The 14,068-nt window shown below is 32.3% G+C and overlaps 2 protein-coding genes across 2 annotated transcripts; one reads left to right on the forward strand and one right to left on the reverse strand.

Annotated features, from left to right (window-relative positions):
• Window positions 1–907: 907 nt before the first annotated feature.
• Window positions 908–9,217, forward strand: LOC140063093 (uncharacterized). Its single transcript, XM_072109526.1, has 4 exons — window positions 908–930; window positions 4,002–4,090; window positions 8,298–8,544; window positions 8,955–9,217. Exons 1-4 carry the CDS (start codon window positions 909–911, stop codon window positions 9,215–9,217), a joined length of 621 nt encoding a protein of 206 aa, XP_071965627.1. The 5' UTR covers window position 908.
• LOC140062394 (epoxide hydrolase 4-like) lies at window positions 8,538–14,068 on the reverse strand. The gene is made up of 6 exons (XM_072108597.1): window positions 13,698–14,068; window positions 13,236–13,360; window positions 11,150–11,232; window positions 10,741–10,939; window positions 9,994–10,136; window positions 8,538–9,852 (listed from the first exon to the last, which is right to left on the reverse strand). Exons 1-6 carry the CDS (start codon window positions 13,920–13,922, stop codon window positions 9,590–9,592), a joined length of 1,038 nt encoding a protein of 345 aa, XP_071964698.1. The 5' UTR covers window positions 13,923–14,068; the 3' UTR covers window positions 8,538–9,589.

The raw sequence follows: 14,068 nt of genomic DNA on the forward strand, positions 1-14,068 counted from the left end.
TGTCAGAAAATGAATCGAAGTGAACCTCTTCTCCAGGCCATGACCATGTATACATAACTCTTCATAATATACATACATTGCTTGTGATTTGTTAAATCACTTGACTAGCGCGTACGTCCTTGCGTTGCGTCGTCCTAGTTGGAACCAACTTCCGACTCAGCGCAAGGACTTAACTGCACCGCAAGTGATTTGAACAATCGCTTATATATATATAATACGGGGACTACTGTATCTAAACTATCGTGTTTGTTTTTGTCTTGTTGCCACGACTGGTGACGATTTGTGTTTTTGGAAATGAAATAATAGAAAAAAAAAATAAACTATCGCTTGCAACTGGCCAACTCATTTGGGTTGTGCCTACGTCATTGTAAAATGCAGATAATATGTACATCAATGTTGTGTCCTTTTTAGCAGATGATTGATTCTTTTCCTCCTATACCTACTTGGCATAATGACTTTCTTAGGTTTTTTTTTCTTCGTATGTCGCGTAGACTCTTCCATTTGATTCGGAAGAGCGATGGGTTACCTTAAAAGCACTTTTATTTTGAGTGGTTGCATTCGTTACACAATTCCAATGAGTATGACTCTTTTTTATCACGTGATTTTGAAAATGTTTTTGTCATTTCATATTAAGCAGTAACCAAATAATAAAGCTTACAAGGTCAAAATCTAACATAAAGGAATCGTTAAATGAATTAAGCTTTCATAGAATTTGAACAAAGTACCTACTACTTATTGATCATGCACGTTTTAAATTAAAATTATGTTAAATATAAAGTATATACCAATAGACACTTGTAGTGTTTGATTACATGTGATACCGGCCTTGTGATACCGTATACGATCGAAAGCTGTATAAACATTAATATAGAATGTTATATTTTATCAAAGTATTTTTTCTGTTAAACATGTTTGTAGATAGTGTACAAGGTAAGTCAAAGTAAGTTTTTATTGGTCTTTTATTAACTAGGGAGTATACTATCATAGTTAAGAGGTACATCGGACAACGGGACGTTTTTCGAAGATTCCTTTTCGAATCTCGAGACCAATTCAAAATGACATACCCAACAACGTAAGTGTGTGCGGAAAGAAGATCCAGAGGCTTAGGCCTACTATATGAAAAGTAAAACCGTTATAAAAAGTTATAGGCCTTATAGAAGTGAAGATATGATGTATTGGCACCTTCGTAAAAGATGAACATTGGAATTCAATTTCAATTCGAACTTTTTGTGTTCTGTTATTGAGCTCTAATACCTGAATATCTCAAGTGATTGTAGGCCTACAATTAACAGAATACTTAAACGATAAAGTGTGCCCCCGTACAGCGTTTATTGATGTTAAATTTTTTTTTTATCTGCTATCCTGTATCTATTTCTACAAACTATACGAGACACTTTCTGGATCTCTAAAGTGCCCAGTTAATAGGCTCTGTGTAAAATAATCCGCAAAATTACTCATATTACATTGTAATTTAAATACCGTAGTGTTTGGCTTTCACACATGCTTACTGATATATAAAACGCACGTAAACGTTATAGTCTGAGAGATGAGTCGATTAAGTGGACATATTTTACTATTGGTCTTAATTTGATTTTTGTGTGGGACATAATTATTTTGGTACATCTGAAAACTCAATTCTTATATGATTTTGGTGATGTAATGTAAATCTGATGAATCATTCTACACATTGATTATCATTAAAAATCATTTAAGTCATATTATATTATATTATATTGAAAATAATCTCACTTTTCCATTCTTTCGGTAAAATTTCATTTTGTTATTTTAATAAATAACAAATATTGTATGTCAAATATCTTCTGAAAACTGCCCTAACTATTTGTCAGTGAACTTGCAAGTTCACTAAATAGGCACTGGACAAGTTACTAATTACATTAGGCCTACTTGAATCAAAAGAAGCTTAAACATCAATTTAGAAAATTGTTCAATTTAATATCACTTTGTTTTGAAGTTTTTGAATACGCTTATAATAGCGAAGTTACGCCCGTTGTCAGCTGTAATAATGATTACAAATATTGCATCACTGAATTTAGATACCGGTGCATATTCACTAGGCCTATAAATAAGTGCATCTAACTAGAAAACTTCACACTAAAGATGGAAAAGAATTTTCAAAACAATAATTGTATAAAATAAACATGAGAGTACTATTCTACTACTACAGTAAATGTTTAATTAATTTGTCTAATTAGGATGACTTTATGACAAATTAATTACAATGAATAAGATTGTCACTGGCTTTCATTTAATGTATGATTTAGCGTTTTTCGACAGTAGTTCACGAGGAATAGCATTTATTGTAAATGTTAACAAAAAAAATGAATGAAAATAAGTAACTGATGATAGGTTTATTACAAAAACCTCCATTAAAATGAATATAAACATTATCATTCATTTGATGTATGACCTAGCGTTCTACGAAACGTAGTTCAAAAGATAGCATATTTATTGTAATTTTTAACCAAAAATGAATGAAAATCAGTATTTTCTAAATTTATGATAACTTATTATAGGTTTATGACAAAAACTTCCATTACAATGAATATGAACATTATTATTGGCTTTCATTTAATATAGTATAGCTTTCATTTAGTATAGTAGCGTTCTACAAGTAGTTGCGATTTTTGACCCAAAAATGAATGAAAACAGAATTTTTCTTTTTGATGTCCACTCCCATATAATAGATAGGCAGTTTTTTTTTTTCATTTAAGAATATAATATATGTTAAAAAATATTTGTTATTCATAAAAATAAAAAAATGAAATTTTACAGAAAAAAAGAGATTATTTTCCATATATTTTGAAAAATAATGACTCAAATTTCTTTTGATGATAATCAATGTGTAGTATGATTAATCAGCTTTAAATTGAGTCTAATTCCTAAACAATTTCATCAAATGTACTGTGCCATAAAATAAAGTTATTGGTAAAATTGCGTGAAAAAATAGGTCATTGATCTCTGACCCGAAAGTGCATCAATCTCTTAAGAATTGGGTTTTCAGAAGTACCAAAGTATATCTCACACAAAATTCATATTAAGACCAACGGTAAATGTGCACTAAATCTACATATGTCTCCGATTATTATCCATTTTTATCTATTTAATATACGTTTATTTTTATTTTTTTTAGTTCATAGCTAGCTGTACTATCAAATATTATAAATATAACCTAAACAACCTGAATATTGCAGAACATTTTGTACTTATTTGTAATTACTTTGTAAAAGAGGAAATTTGCTATCCTTTTGATAATACTCACCATGGCAATATTGAATTCTGATTAACAAGTCTATTGAACAATTTACAAGTTGCAGCACGTACAGATTTAATCAAAAGAAAGGGAATAATAACGTTCACAATAAGTGATAGTTTATAAACGAAATCAATTTTTTTTAAACAAAGTCAGGTCTGTTTAAAGCACCTTGATTGGTCCTAACATTGATCAAGGGCTTCTCTCGTCCAGTGCCCGCCTGGTCAAGCCATTACGTCTGAGGCATAATAACTAAGAGTCAGCAGTGCTGATTTCAAATGCCTAACGGTATCGACCCCAGCTCCATATACAGCACACGACATCACCAGATGGTCTCCCATCTAGGCTCTATAACCAGGCTTAACGTTGCTTAACTTCGACAGACTTCGGTGATCTGACGAGAACCAGTGTTTTTCAACGTGTAGAGCTGTATTAATACATAAGATTATGTTTTTTGTCATTATGCAGACTGATCGATTTACTTTACCTAATGAGTGCCTACATTATACCCGCCCAGCAAAGCTCCTTATCCGTATAGTTTCCACTGGAGCGTCCACACCACCAGAGGCCAACTGTTTTTAGGCCTCCTTCCCTGATAATATGTATATATATCTTAACTCTGTGACACTGTGATGTTTTCTTTGAAACTTACTTTAAAACACACTACAAATCGAATAAAGGTTTTTAGAAACAGTGATTAATTAATTATGTTCTCATTTCGTTGCAATAGGTGTAAATTGTTACGTATGTGACGGTATATACACGAACGCTCAATGTAATTCGGCGGGTTCCGTACAAACGTGCAGCAGTACTGATGAGGTAAGTATATACGTTTTACGTCAGAAATACGAAGAGTGATGTCTATCCGGAAATAAGAATATTACAACAAATAACAAAACTTTATTTGTTATAACAATTGGGTTTCATCAGGGTTTCAAAAATGTTTCCTTTAGGCCTACTAATCGTTTATTATAAACCTCAGTGAAATAAAGAGTAAAATTGGGATAAAAAGAAATTGGATTAGTGAATACACTAACACTATACTATTGTTGAGGCAATTCCAAAAATGTGGATAAATGTAATCAAGAACAAAAATAAACAGGTAAATATGATTACAAAATGTGACGTAAGTATAGACGCAATTTTAGAAACTATACTATATGAAAGATAAATATTTACACTTTGTCAAGAAAATTGTTATTCCTCCTCAATGTATATGCACGGGAGATGGTCAAAGGTTTGGAGACAAAAAAGTAGTGAAAACGCGCCAAAACATAAGTTTTAATTTAATTTAATTTAAGTATAAATTGTTGAAAAGAACTGTGTTGTTGGAATAAGAGTACTAGCAAATGCATTAATTGTGACGACTATAAACATTTTTGAATTGATTGTATTAAAAGCTTTTTTAAAGAGCTCATTCTTGGCAGTGGAAATTATGCCTATACAAAAAAAAACGATTAGCCTATATACAATCGCTACTTATTCTATTTATAAATAAAAAAATATAATGAATCCATGGATGGTCTTTAAATCTAACGTTAGTTGCAGATTTTTTGGACCCACATCAGTTCGCTTATCGGAGAAACAGGAACACTGAAGACGCATTAATATACAACCAGGCCAACAGCCATAAGTCGCGTGCTAAAACGCATAGTGATACCGGACCGACAGACAGACCGACAGACCGACATAGTGAACTATAGAGTCGTGTCCACGCGACTAAAAATGAAAAAATGTATGCACATCTTGGCAATTGGAGAACATCCCCGTCTGTTAGGATTATGTACTTCGACTTTAGTTCAGCTTTTAATACCATCCAACCACACATTTTAATTAATAAGTTGTTCGGCATGAATATCCCCAATTTACTAATTTCGTTCGTTTTTAACTTCCTTGTTGGACGTCTCCAGTTTGTTAGGCTAAATCAAAATGTCAGATCGGACATTATTCGGACAAATACGGGAGCCCTACTGTACTTGCACCGTTTCTGTTCAAATTGTATACGTCGGATTTCGAACCTAGGTTCCCGGACTGTCCAGTAATTAAATTTTCATTTTCATTTCATTTCATTTTATTGCATATCAAAATCGCAGCCAATGGCTGAATTACATGATACTTACAAATATAAAAACATTTAAAACAGGCATAAAACAGTATATAAAGTTCACATAGAAATCAAAGAACAAATAAAAGTGGAATCAAACATATTGCACAAGAAAAATACATAAAAATACAAATTTAGCTAAAATTTATCTACAAATTTAAAAATTTAATTAAATAAGGGAAATATGGAAATTGATTATTTATTTACAAGATTATGAAATTTGATAAAATTTGAAAATGTGAAAATTATGGAGTTATTAAGTTATTTACAGTAGCAGACGATTCTGCAATGATAGGTTTAATAAAAGAGGATGACGATACAAATTTCAAATCTGAAATAGTTAGGTTTACGAAATACTGTGATGAAAAATCATGGGGAGAACATGTAGATCAACTAATTAAAAAATTAAATACTAGACTGGTACTGTTTGAGGAAAATGAACGTTTTTAGGGTTAGGGAAGAGATACTTACTATGTTTTATTTATCTGTTATTTTTTCAATCTGGGATTATTGTCTATTAGGCTGGGGTGGGAATATAAACAAGGGAGATAAGGGCCGCACGTAAGGTGTTAGAAAGGGCATTAGGAGTGATTGGCTCGTCGGCGCTGACGGCGGACTCAGTCTACGATTTTCACTACGGAGAACGATTGAAAAATGGTTTACAGGCGATCATGGAGGAGGAAAGCCACCCCCTTCATTCGGATCTTCTTCGCTGCCACATTGGTAGAAGTGGTAGACTGAGGCCGGTGGTGGCGCGGACGGGTCGACACTCAAATTCGTTTCTCCCAGCTGGGATTAAAAAATTTAACGATGACTTTAAGAGGTAACTACAATAATGTTGATAATAACAATAATAATAATATAATATATTACTAATAATGAAATATAAGACACTTTTTAAACCGTTTTGTAATGATCTTTATTTTTAAATTAAATATTTATGAACTGTAATTTTATTATGTACTATCTTAATCATTGTGTATTTTTATATTGTTGTTCTACATTTTATACTTTATTTTTATAGGATATTTTTATACGATATTTTTATGTGATAAGTGAGCAAATGCAATTTCCAGTTTATTTGGACAATAAAAGTTATCTGTATCTGTATCTGTATGATAGATAATTTTTTTTTATCGTAAAAGTGTTTCAAAAATCAAAATTAGCATTGCATGAATATACTACAACAAAAGTAAATTTTATATATACCAATGTATATACGGTACTACACTATAATATTGTAAACAATGCATTTTATTGACTATAATTTTAAGTAGCTTAAATTCAAGAAAAAAAGAAAGTATTATGTATAACGAACATCTATTAATAATAAATATGTATTTGTAAAATTATGATGAATGAATAAAAGTGGTATACCTCCGGTAGTTTGTGACACCATGAAGGAGAAAAAAAGTGATATCTATCAGCCGCGAATTGACATGGCGGATTGGGTTGGGGAGATAAGGAACAAACATATATGGAGTTTAAAAATACATTTTTAAAAATTCTTAAATTCTATATATAAATAGTAAAAGTAGCAAATTAGATAACAAAGTTCCCACAAAAAATTGAAAAAATATCAAAATCATTTAAAGAAAAAAAATGTAAATAAATAAAAATAAACAAAACGAATCCAAATATTACCACAATTGCGGAAAAGTAACTGTCATGTGTGAACAATATCGAGGTCATTTGTATGATTTAGGTTTCCGAAGCATTCGATTTATGTCCACTTTTTATTTTACCTATAGGTCAATAATTAAAAACCAAAATATCAAATAATACACCACGAAAAAGTATATAGTTTGGTATGTTATACTTTCGTTAGTGTCTGCGCATCATCATCATCATCGACTCTCACCACTATGTGCTCTTTTTCGTTTGTTTTAGAGTCCATAAGCAGCTGTAGTTTTATTATTCCAATACTTCACATCTTATTTCTATAAATTACCAATTCATATTTTATCATTGAAACTGCCCACTGATTGACCGAGTTCAACATGCATGTCCCTCTCATCTGTTTCTTACCCTCCTATTCAATATGTACATTCACGATGTCACTTTCTGATGCAAACCCTAGATTAATATTCACAAAACACAATATTTTTCTTTAGCTCTTTTATTTTCGTAAAGTCTTAACACAATAAAGTCTCCCGTATCCAGTATTGCTTTTATTTTTTAGCTTACAGACATTTCAAAGTGAAGGAATATTTCGTGTATAACAAAACCAAGGCCGTAAATAGTTCCGAATTTTATTCTTGATACAATTTTTTTTAAATACTTTTGTACTTTTATCAGGCAACAGTGCGCTTTATTATACTTACTCCTTCCATGCGAATTGGTATATAACAACATATTAAGGCAGAAAAGGACGAGTAACTCCTAGTAATAATTATTATTATATTAATTTATGAAAGAAAAACAACTTATGAGGACGGAGAGCGGGTGGGGTTTTGTTTTGTTGCTTCCAGAATATTCTTTCCTCCTATCTTTCAAAACGGATACAGTAGGATTTAGTACAGCCAATCGTTTACAAATGTCGATCCATTTCTAACAGTTTTTAGTCGCATGCAAACGCGACTCTACAGTCCATGTTGATCGTTCGGCCGGCAAACACTAACCCAAATTTGAGCGCGCGACTTGCAGCCATATGTTCGTACTATACACCACCCGTAAATGCGTCGAATTTGAGTGCGTTATAAATTGTTACCTTTTTTTCATGGTATTTTCCAATTAAGACTTACTTTCTTTAGTTTTGCCTCTTTCATTTATCATAATTTAATCACCATATTATTATGAATTATGAATTTTGTATAATTTCATCAAAAAAATATAAATCTGTTACATTGTAGTAATTGAAAGAAATCCAATATTTATTTGATTTGAATTGATACCTGTACACGTTTTTTTTTAATGAATTAGATCTGTCAAAATGAAATTCTTGATGATAACGGAATACATTCGATAAAGAAGGCGTGCAAACAAGACGATTCCTGTTATAGTGAGGAAGATAAAAACGCCGATGAATGTGGTTTACACTTGCCAAAGTCTCATTGTCGATACTGTTGCACTACTAATTTGTGTAACCAGCCTGAAAATCCTTCTTCTAATGTGCCGACCACAATTCCTAATTCAGAAGTACAGACATCAACCATACACCAGACGACAGGTAAGTTTTGATTGGTAATGCGTGGTTCCCACTGGCGACGCAACACAAGGACGTAACGCAACGCAAGTGAATTGACCAATCACAAGCGATGGCTTATTCGCTTGTGATTGCTAACTGCCTATAACTTCGCTTGTCATTGGTTAAAACGCTTGCGTTGCGTTTACGTCCTTGCGTTACGTTCTAGTGGGAACCAAGCTTTAAAGGAATAAAAACAGATTTATAATGTAACCAGCCGAAAACAATGATTACAGTAATCTCTAGTTACTTACCATATCCATTGGTGTTTCCCGGGGAATGTTTTTAAATTTGGTCATTGCAATTGATATGCTAATAGTCAAACTCTCTCTCAGAGCCACACTGGTAACTACATGTTTATTTGTTTATCTATTAATTCTTTTTTTCTACTGTAGAACTTGGAGAACTAAACTCCAGATCAAACTTATTAATGGTCGGCAAACATGATGCCGGGCTAATAATGCATCGAATGATCCGGACACTTAGTAGCCAGTCCGCCATCAGATGTGCGCAGCAATGCATGATGGAACGCCAGTGCGTATCTATTTACTTCGGTAATAGTTTATGCCAGCTGAACACATATACTGAAGAAAGTTACGGAGAAAATATTAATTCAAATGTTAATATGAAATATTACACAATTAGCAATTGGCTCTAATTCTTTCTGCCGTAAAAGATGTAAAAAAATGCCTTGAATGAGAATGATGAGACTCTACTTTTGTATTTTTCAAATATTGTAAGATTATTATAATGATGATAATATTTATAATATATATCATCAAGCACAATCTTGTCAGGAGCAAGCAATAGGCATAGGCCTGAATAAATTTAACTGCTTTTGCTCCAACAGCAGTTAATTGGATTGGATTTTTTTAATCGTTATTGTGATCAATGTTTTATTACAAACCATGGATTAAGTTTGAATAAAAGTACAATTCACAGTAATTTCAATTAATTGCATACTGTAGCTAAAATCCTTTAGTTTTGATACGACTGAGCATTATAGTATATATAATTCAGTACACAACATCTACTTTTCAAGAAACTCTAAAATTAATCTATTAACTTCTTCTGGTTTTTCTTGTTGAACACAATGTCCTGCATCAACGTACTGTTTCGAAACGTTTGTTAGGTATTTATCAAGTCCTTTAGTTATGTCCAATACCATGCCTATATCATTCACACCCCATATTAATAGCGTTGGCGTGTGGATTACTACATCTTCCTTAAGCCACGAGGATGATGGAGACCTAAGGAGGCATCGGTAATAGTTTACTTGGCCTGAAACAGCTCCTAAGAATAAAATATGTATGTATAGTGTTTTTTACATTTACAATGGGTGTAATAAAATGATAAATTAGCATTATTTATTTATACTCCACTCTACGGATTGAAAGAAAATAAATGTTTGAAATGAAAAATGCTGATTGCTACCTGGTCTAGACATACTGTATTTGTACACTTCAAGCTCTTCTTCGGTGAGATCCACATTTTTGAATAATTTCTTAAGGAACGGGTAGTCACCAACTGAAAGCATAAACTCTGGTAGGAAAGGAACTTGAAAGAAGAATATGTACCTAAATACAATCAAGATACTTGTTATTATTACACTACTTACAGAACAGTGTCAGGAATCATCAGGTGCGTTCATTTTGTAGTAAAATTGATAACTTTGGTTGGAAATAACATTTCTTACTTGTCAGAATACCGAATATAAAAATACAAATATTTAAATGGTGGACCCATTAAGTTAAAACAGCACTTTATTTTCCAAGTTTTAGGCCCAGGGCTACGCTATTTTAAACTATTACATGCAAATGTGACAGAATCAAATTGTTGTCACTACATTTGAAGCATTACTGTCTACAATGTATGACTGGTTGATGAAGTAAACTTTAAAATGTGTGCTGCCCTCTCCTCATGTCATTGTTTTAAATTATACAGTAGCTATACATATAACAAAATGTACAGCCACAGTTATTTGAAGCCATTATGCGTACAATCTGCCCCTTGTAATTATATTCAAACATTAGGGAAAATAGACTTGTATATTCTTCGGAGTTGCTGCCCATTTGCAAATTACTGATGAAATCAAATAATTGCTGCAGTACAATAAGAGATGTACAGATATACTGAAACCTCATAAGCACCAGCGATTGTCCAATACATTATGCTCCTTACCATGACATCATAAATTGCGTTAGATTTGTTTTCAAAACTTCAAAATATCTTGTAGGATGTGGTCCATTAGCAACGATCAGTTTGTCAACAATATCAGGATACCAGCTAGAGCATGTATAGGCAATAATGCTTCCCCAGCCGTGACCAACTAACGTGCAAGAGCTATATCCAAGAGCTGATATCACTGCCTTAACATCACCTGGAAAATGTTAAAATAGTAACAATAATTTTAAATTAAATATTATGTTCTTCCATATCTAATCTTTGATTTGAAACTTTGTGTATCCAGCTTTCCAGAAGTCCTTTAGTTGGTGGCTCAGAATGTTTCAAAATGCATTTTAAAATGTACGACAGATTTAGGAAAATAAATTTTCAGTTTACTACTTCTCCTTGTGTAAATGAAACTCACCAACCAACAGTTGCATTTTGTAAGATTCTCTGCCACTTGGACGATCTGATTCGCCAAACCCTCTCATGTCTATTGCCACACACCTGAGGTTTAGGATTAATAAAAAGTTGGAAGTAGAGATGCAAATAATATGGTTACTATATTAACCAAACTTTATGTTTCATGATCAAGTCACCAACCCTATCTGAAATACACTTGTAAGTTAACTCATTTAGTCTTAAAATTTGAAAAAAACCCTAAATTATTATTATTTGCCTATTCAATTATGATACCTATAAATAATTTGTTTTTCTTGAGTCTAAATTGAGCTTGGACATTACAATTAAATAATATGTTCAGCAACCAAACTTTGAAGAAGTTAGTGTGGCACTTGATCAATCATCTTAATTAGGTTATATGCATTATCATGCATATAACCTCTTGATTCTGTCAAAATCTTTATTTATTTATTTATTTATTTATTCTTTCCTTAGCACTATTTTGTCCGTGAATTATCTTGATATCAGTTTCATCTATCTAAGTCAATTTTTCAGAGTATATTCCTTATGGCCAGGAATCGATGTGGTTATGTTTTCAGGGTGCGCAATCAAACATTACGCGGTGTAATCATATTCTTCACAAGCATGAATCACTTTTAAACAAAATTTGGTACTCATAAATTTCAGGTCATATTTCATCATATGGCAATACAATTACGTGCGTAGCGCATGTAACGCATGCGTACGCGCGCTTAAAATGTTGAAAATTGTCAGAATTTATTTTCGATGAAATTAGAGTAGGTTTCAGGCAATTTTAAGCGTTTAAAAAATTGCCATGAGTGCGCAGATTTTTGCACGCGCACTGCGCGTCAAACGTTAGTGCGCACTGTTTTTGTCCGATTACTGTTGTATAACCTTTCTTTAATAATATCATCATATTTCATTCACTTTTCAACGCGAAACAGCGTTATACGAGAACGTCAAAAGTGACAGGCTATGCACGTGTAAGTTAACAAAATGGTGAAAATATGCTAAATTTTAAAATTAATATATATCGTTAGAATGCTCGGGAACACCTATTTTTTATTTAATTTTCTTGAAGTGTATGTATCATATGTATGATTTATTATGAAATTAGAAGAACAAAAGTTGATTAAGTCATCATTAATGGCATATTAAATTTAACAAAATTAATTTCGACAATCAAACAAATTATAACATTTTCTTAGGCCAAAATAACAAACTTAACATTAACTTTCTTCCTTAAGAAGTTCATATATTAAAGTTAAAAGTATATAGTTTGACAGTGCATCATTTTTTTAAATTTTTAAAGATGTCATCATAGTAAAACATTATAATTCATTGCGGTATGTAATAATCTATTTGCACCAAACTGGTTACTGCATAGTAAATACACGGAGGAATCTTTCCATAACTTTTAGTCGGTTGTGTATGGCTCGGTGGTCTTTGCTCGTGTCTATAGCATTCAAGTACCGAGTTCGAGTCTCACCTTGGGAAACCAAACGAAATAAGATTTTTTTTATTATCCGTATTGGTTGTTCAATGTATTTCTTAGTGTATAGATTATACACATGATTTATAATGAAATCTAAATAAAAACACAAATGTGGTTTATGACATTATATACACAGAAAGATTTTTGATCGGATTATGATACCGGCTATTGTATTTGCGTTAGCAAGATCCTATCATATATTATAAATAACTAACGATTCTGAGAAAATCAATCAATCAATCAATATATCTTAAATCAATCAATTATCTTTATTTAAATCAATGCATATAACCTATAATTCGTCATAGTGACGAATTAAATCTAGTTTAAAATTATCTTTGTTTGTGTGTACTGACGAAAGAATATAAACTAGAAATTATGGTGTGTACAACAGCACTCCAGTTTAAATGCTTGGTTACCACTAGGACACAAGACCAACACAATTGATTTTTACCAATCACAAGCAATTTTATTATACAGTATGAACCATTGTCATAAATAGTTCAAGTCACTTGTGTTGCGCTTACGTCCTTGTGTCATAGTGTGAACCAACCAAGATGTAGTAATGACTGGCCCAGCAGAATTCTTTTACCTATATAAATGACAGAAAGCCTTCATCTGGTGTCGCCATGAGTACCAGCATTCTGGAAAGCCATGCAAGAACAACATCAAAGGCTTACTGCGATCTCCGGCTGCAACGTAATGAAGTTTCAGACCCTGTTTGAAAATGAAACAATATAGTTTACAATACAAAAATTTGTTTTTTTTTCTATCAATTGTTTAACTGTTCCTATTATAATTGGCAAAATCTTATAATTCTTGATAATGATAATAGTATGTATGTAGTATAGTTACAGTGTTACAATAAGCATGGAGGTACCTCTATGCAGCAAGTACTAGGCCTACTAACTAGGCCCTATATCATATGCTAGAAACTAAGAAAGAATTTTTCTAACAAAGTTGAGCTTCAATTCAACAGGGGAAAACCCACGGATCTTGATACAGTTTTTTTTTTATATATGTCTAGGCGAAATACATTTTGTGACTGACTTACATTAACAGCCAGAAATCCGTGCTTTCCGTGCGATTCCTCGTCCATACAGCCAGGCCATGTCCCACGTCGTTTACGCTTGAAAAACCAACCAGGGCCGTTCATAATGAACGAGTACGCTAGTTTTAGAAGAACAAAGTATCCATATATAAGGCCTAGAATTAACGAGTAATAATAACCGGGAGTTTTTCCAATGAAAAACCCACAACTTCGCTTCAGAGACAACATTTCAATTCAATTTGTAAAAAAAATTTCAAATGTGAAGCAAACAGGGACCTAGAACGACGACAATTGAAAAGTTATCTAACTTTGTTTACGTACTTCCGCGCGAAACAATACAATCAGCTGGACTCGATGAACCGTGACAACGACAA

The sequence above is a fragment of the Antedon mediterranea genome, chromosome 11 (genome assembly GCF_964355755.1).
Source record: "Antedon mediterranea chromosome 11, ecAntMedi1.1, whole genome shotgun sequence".
In the NCBI taxonomy this organism is placed as follows: Eukaryota; Metazoa; Echinodermata; class Crinoidea; order Comatulida; family Antedonidae; genus Antedon; species Antedon mediterranea.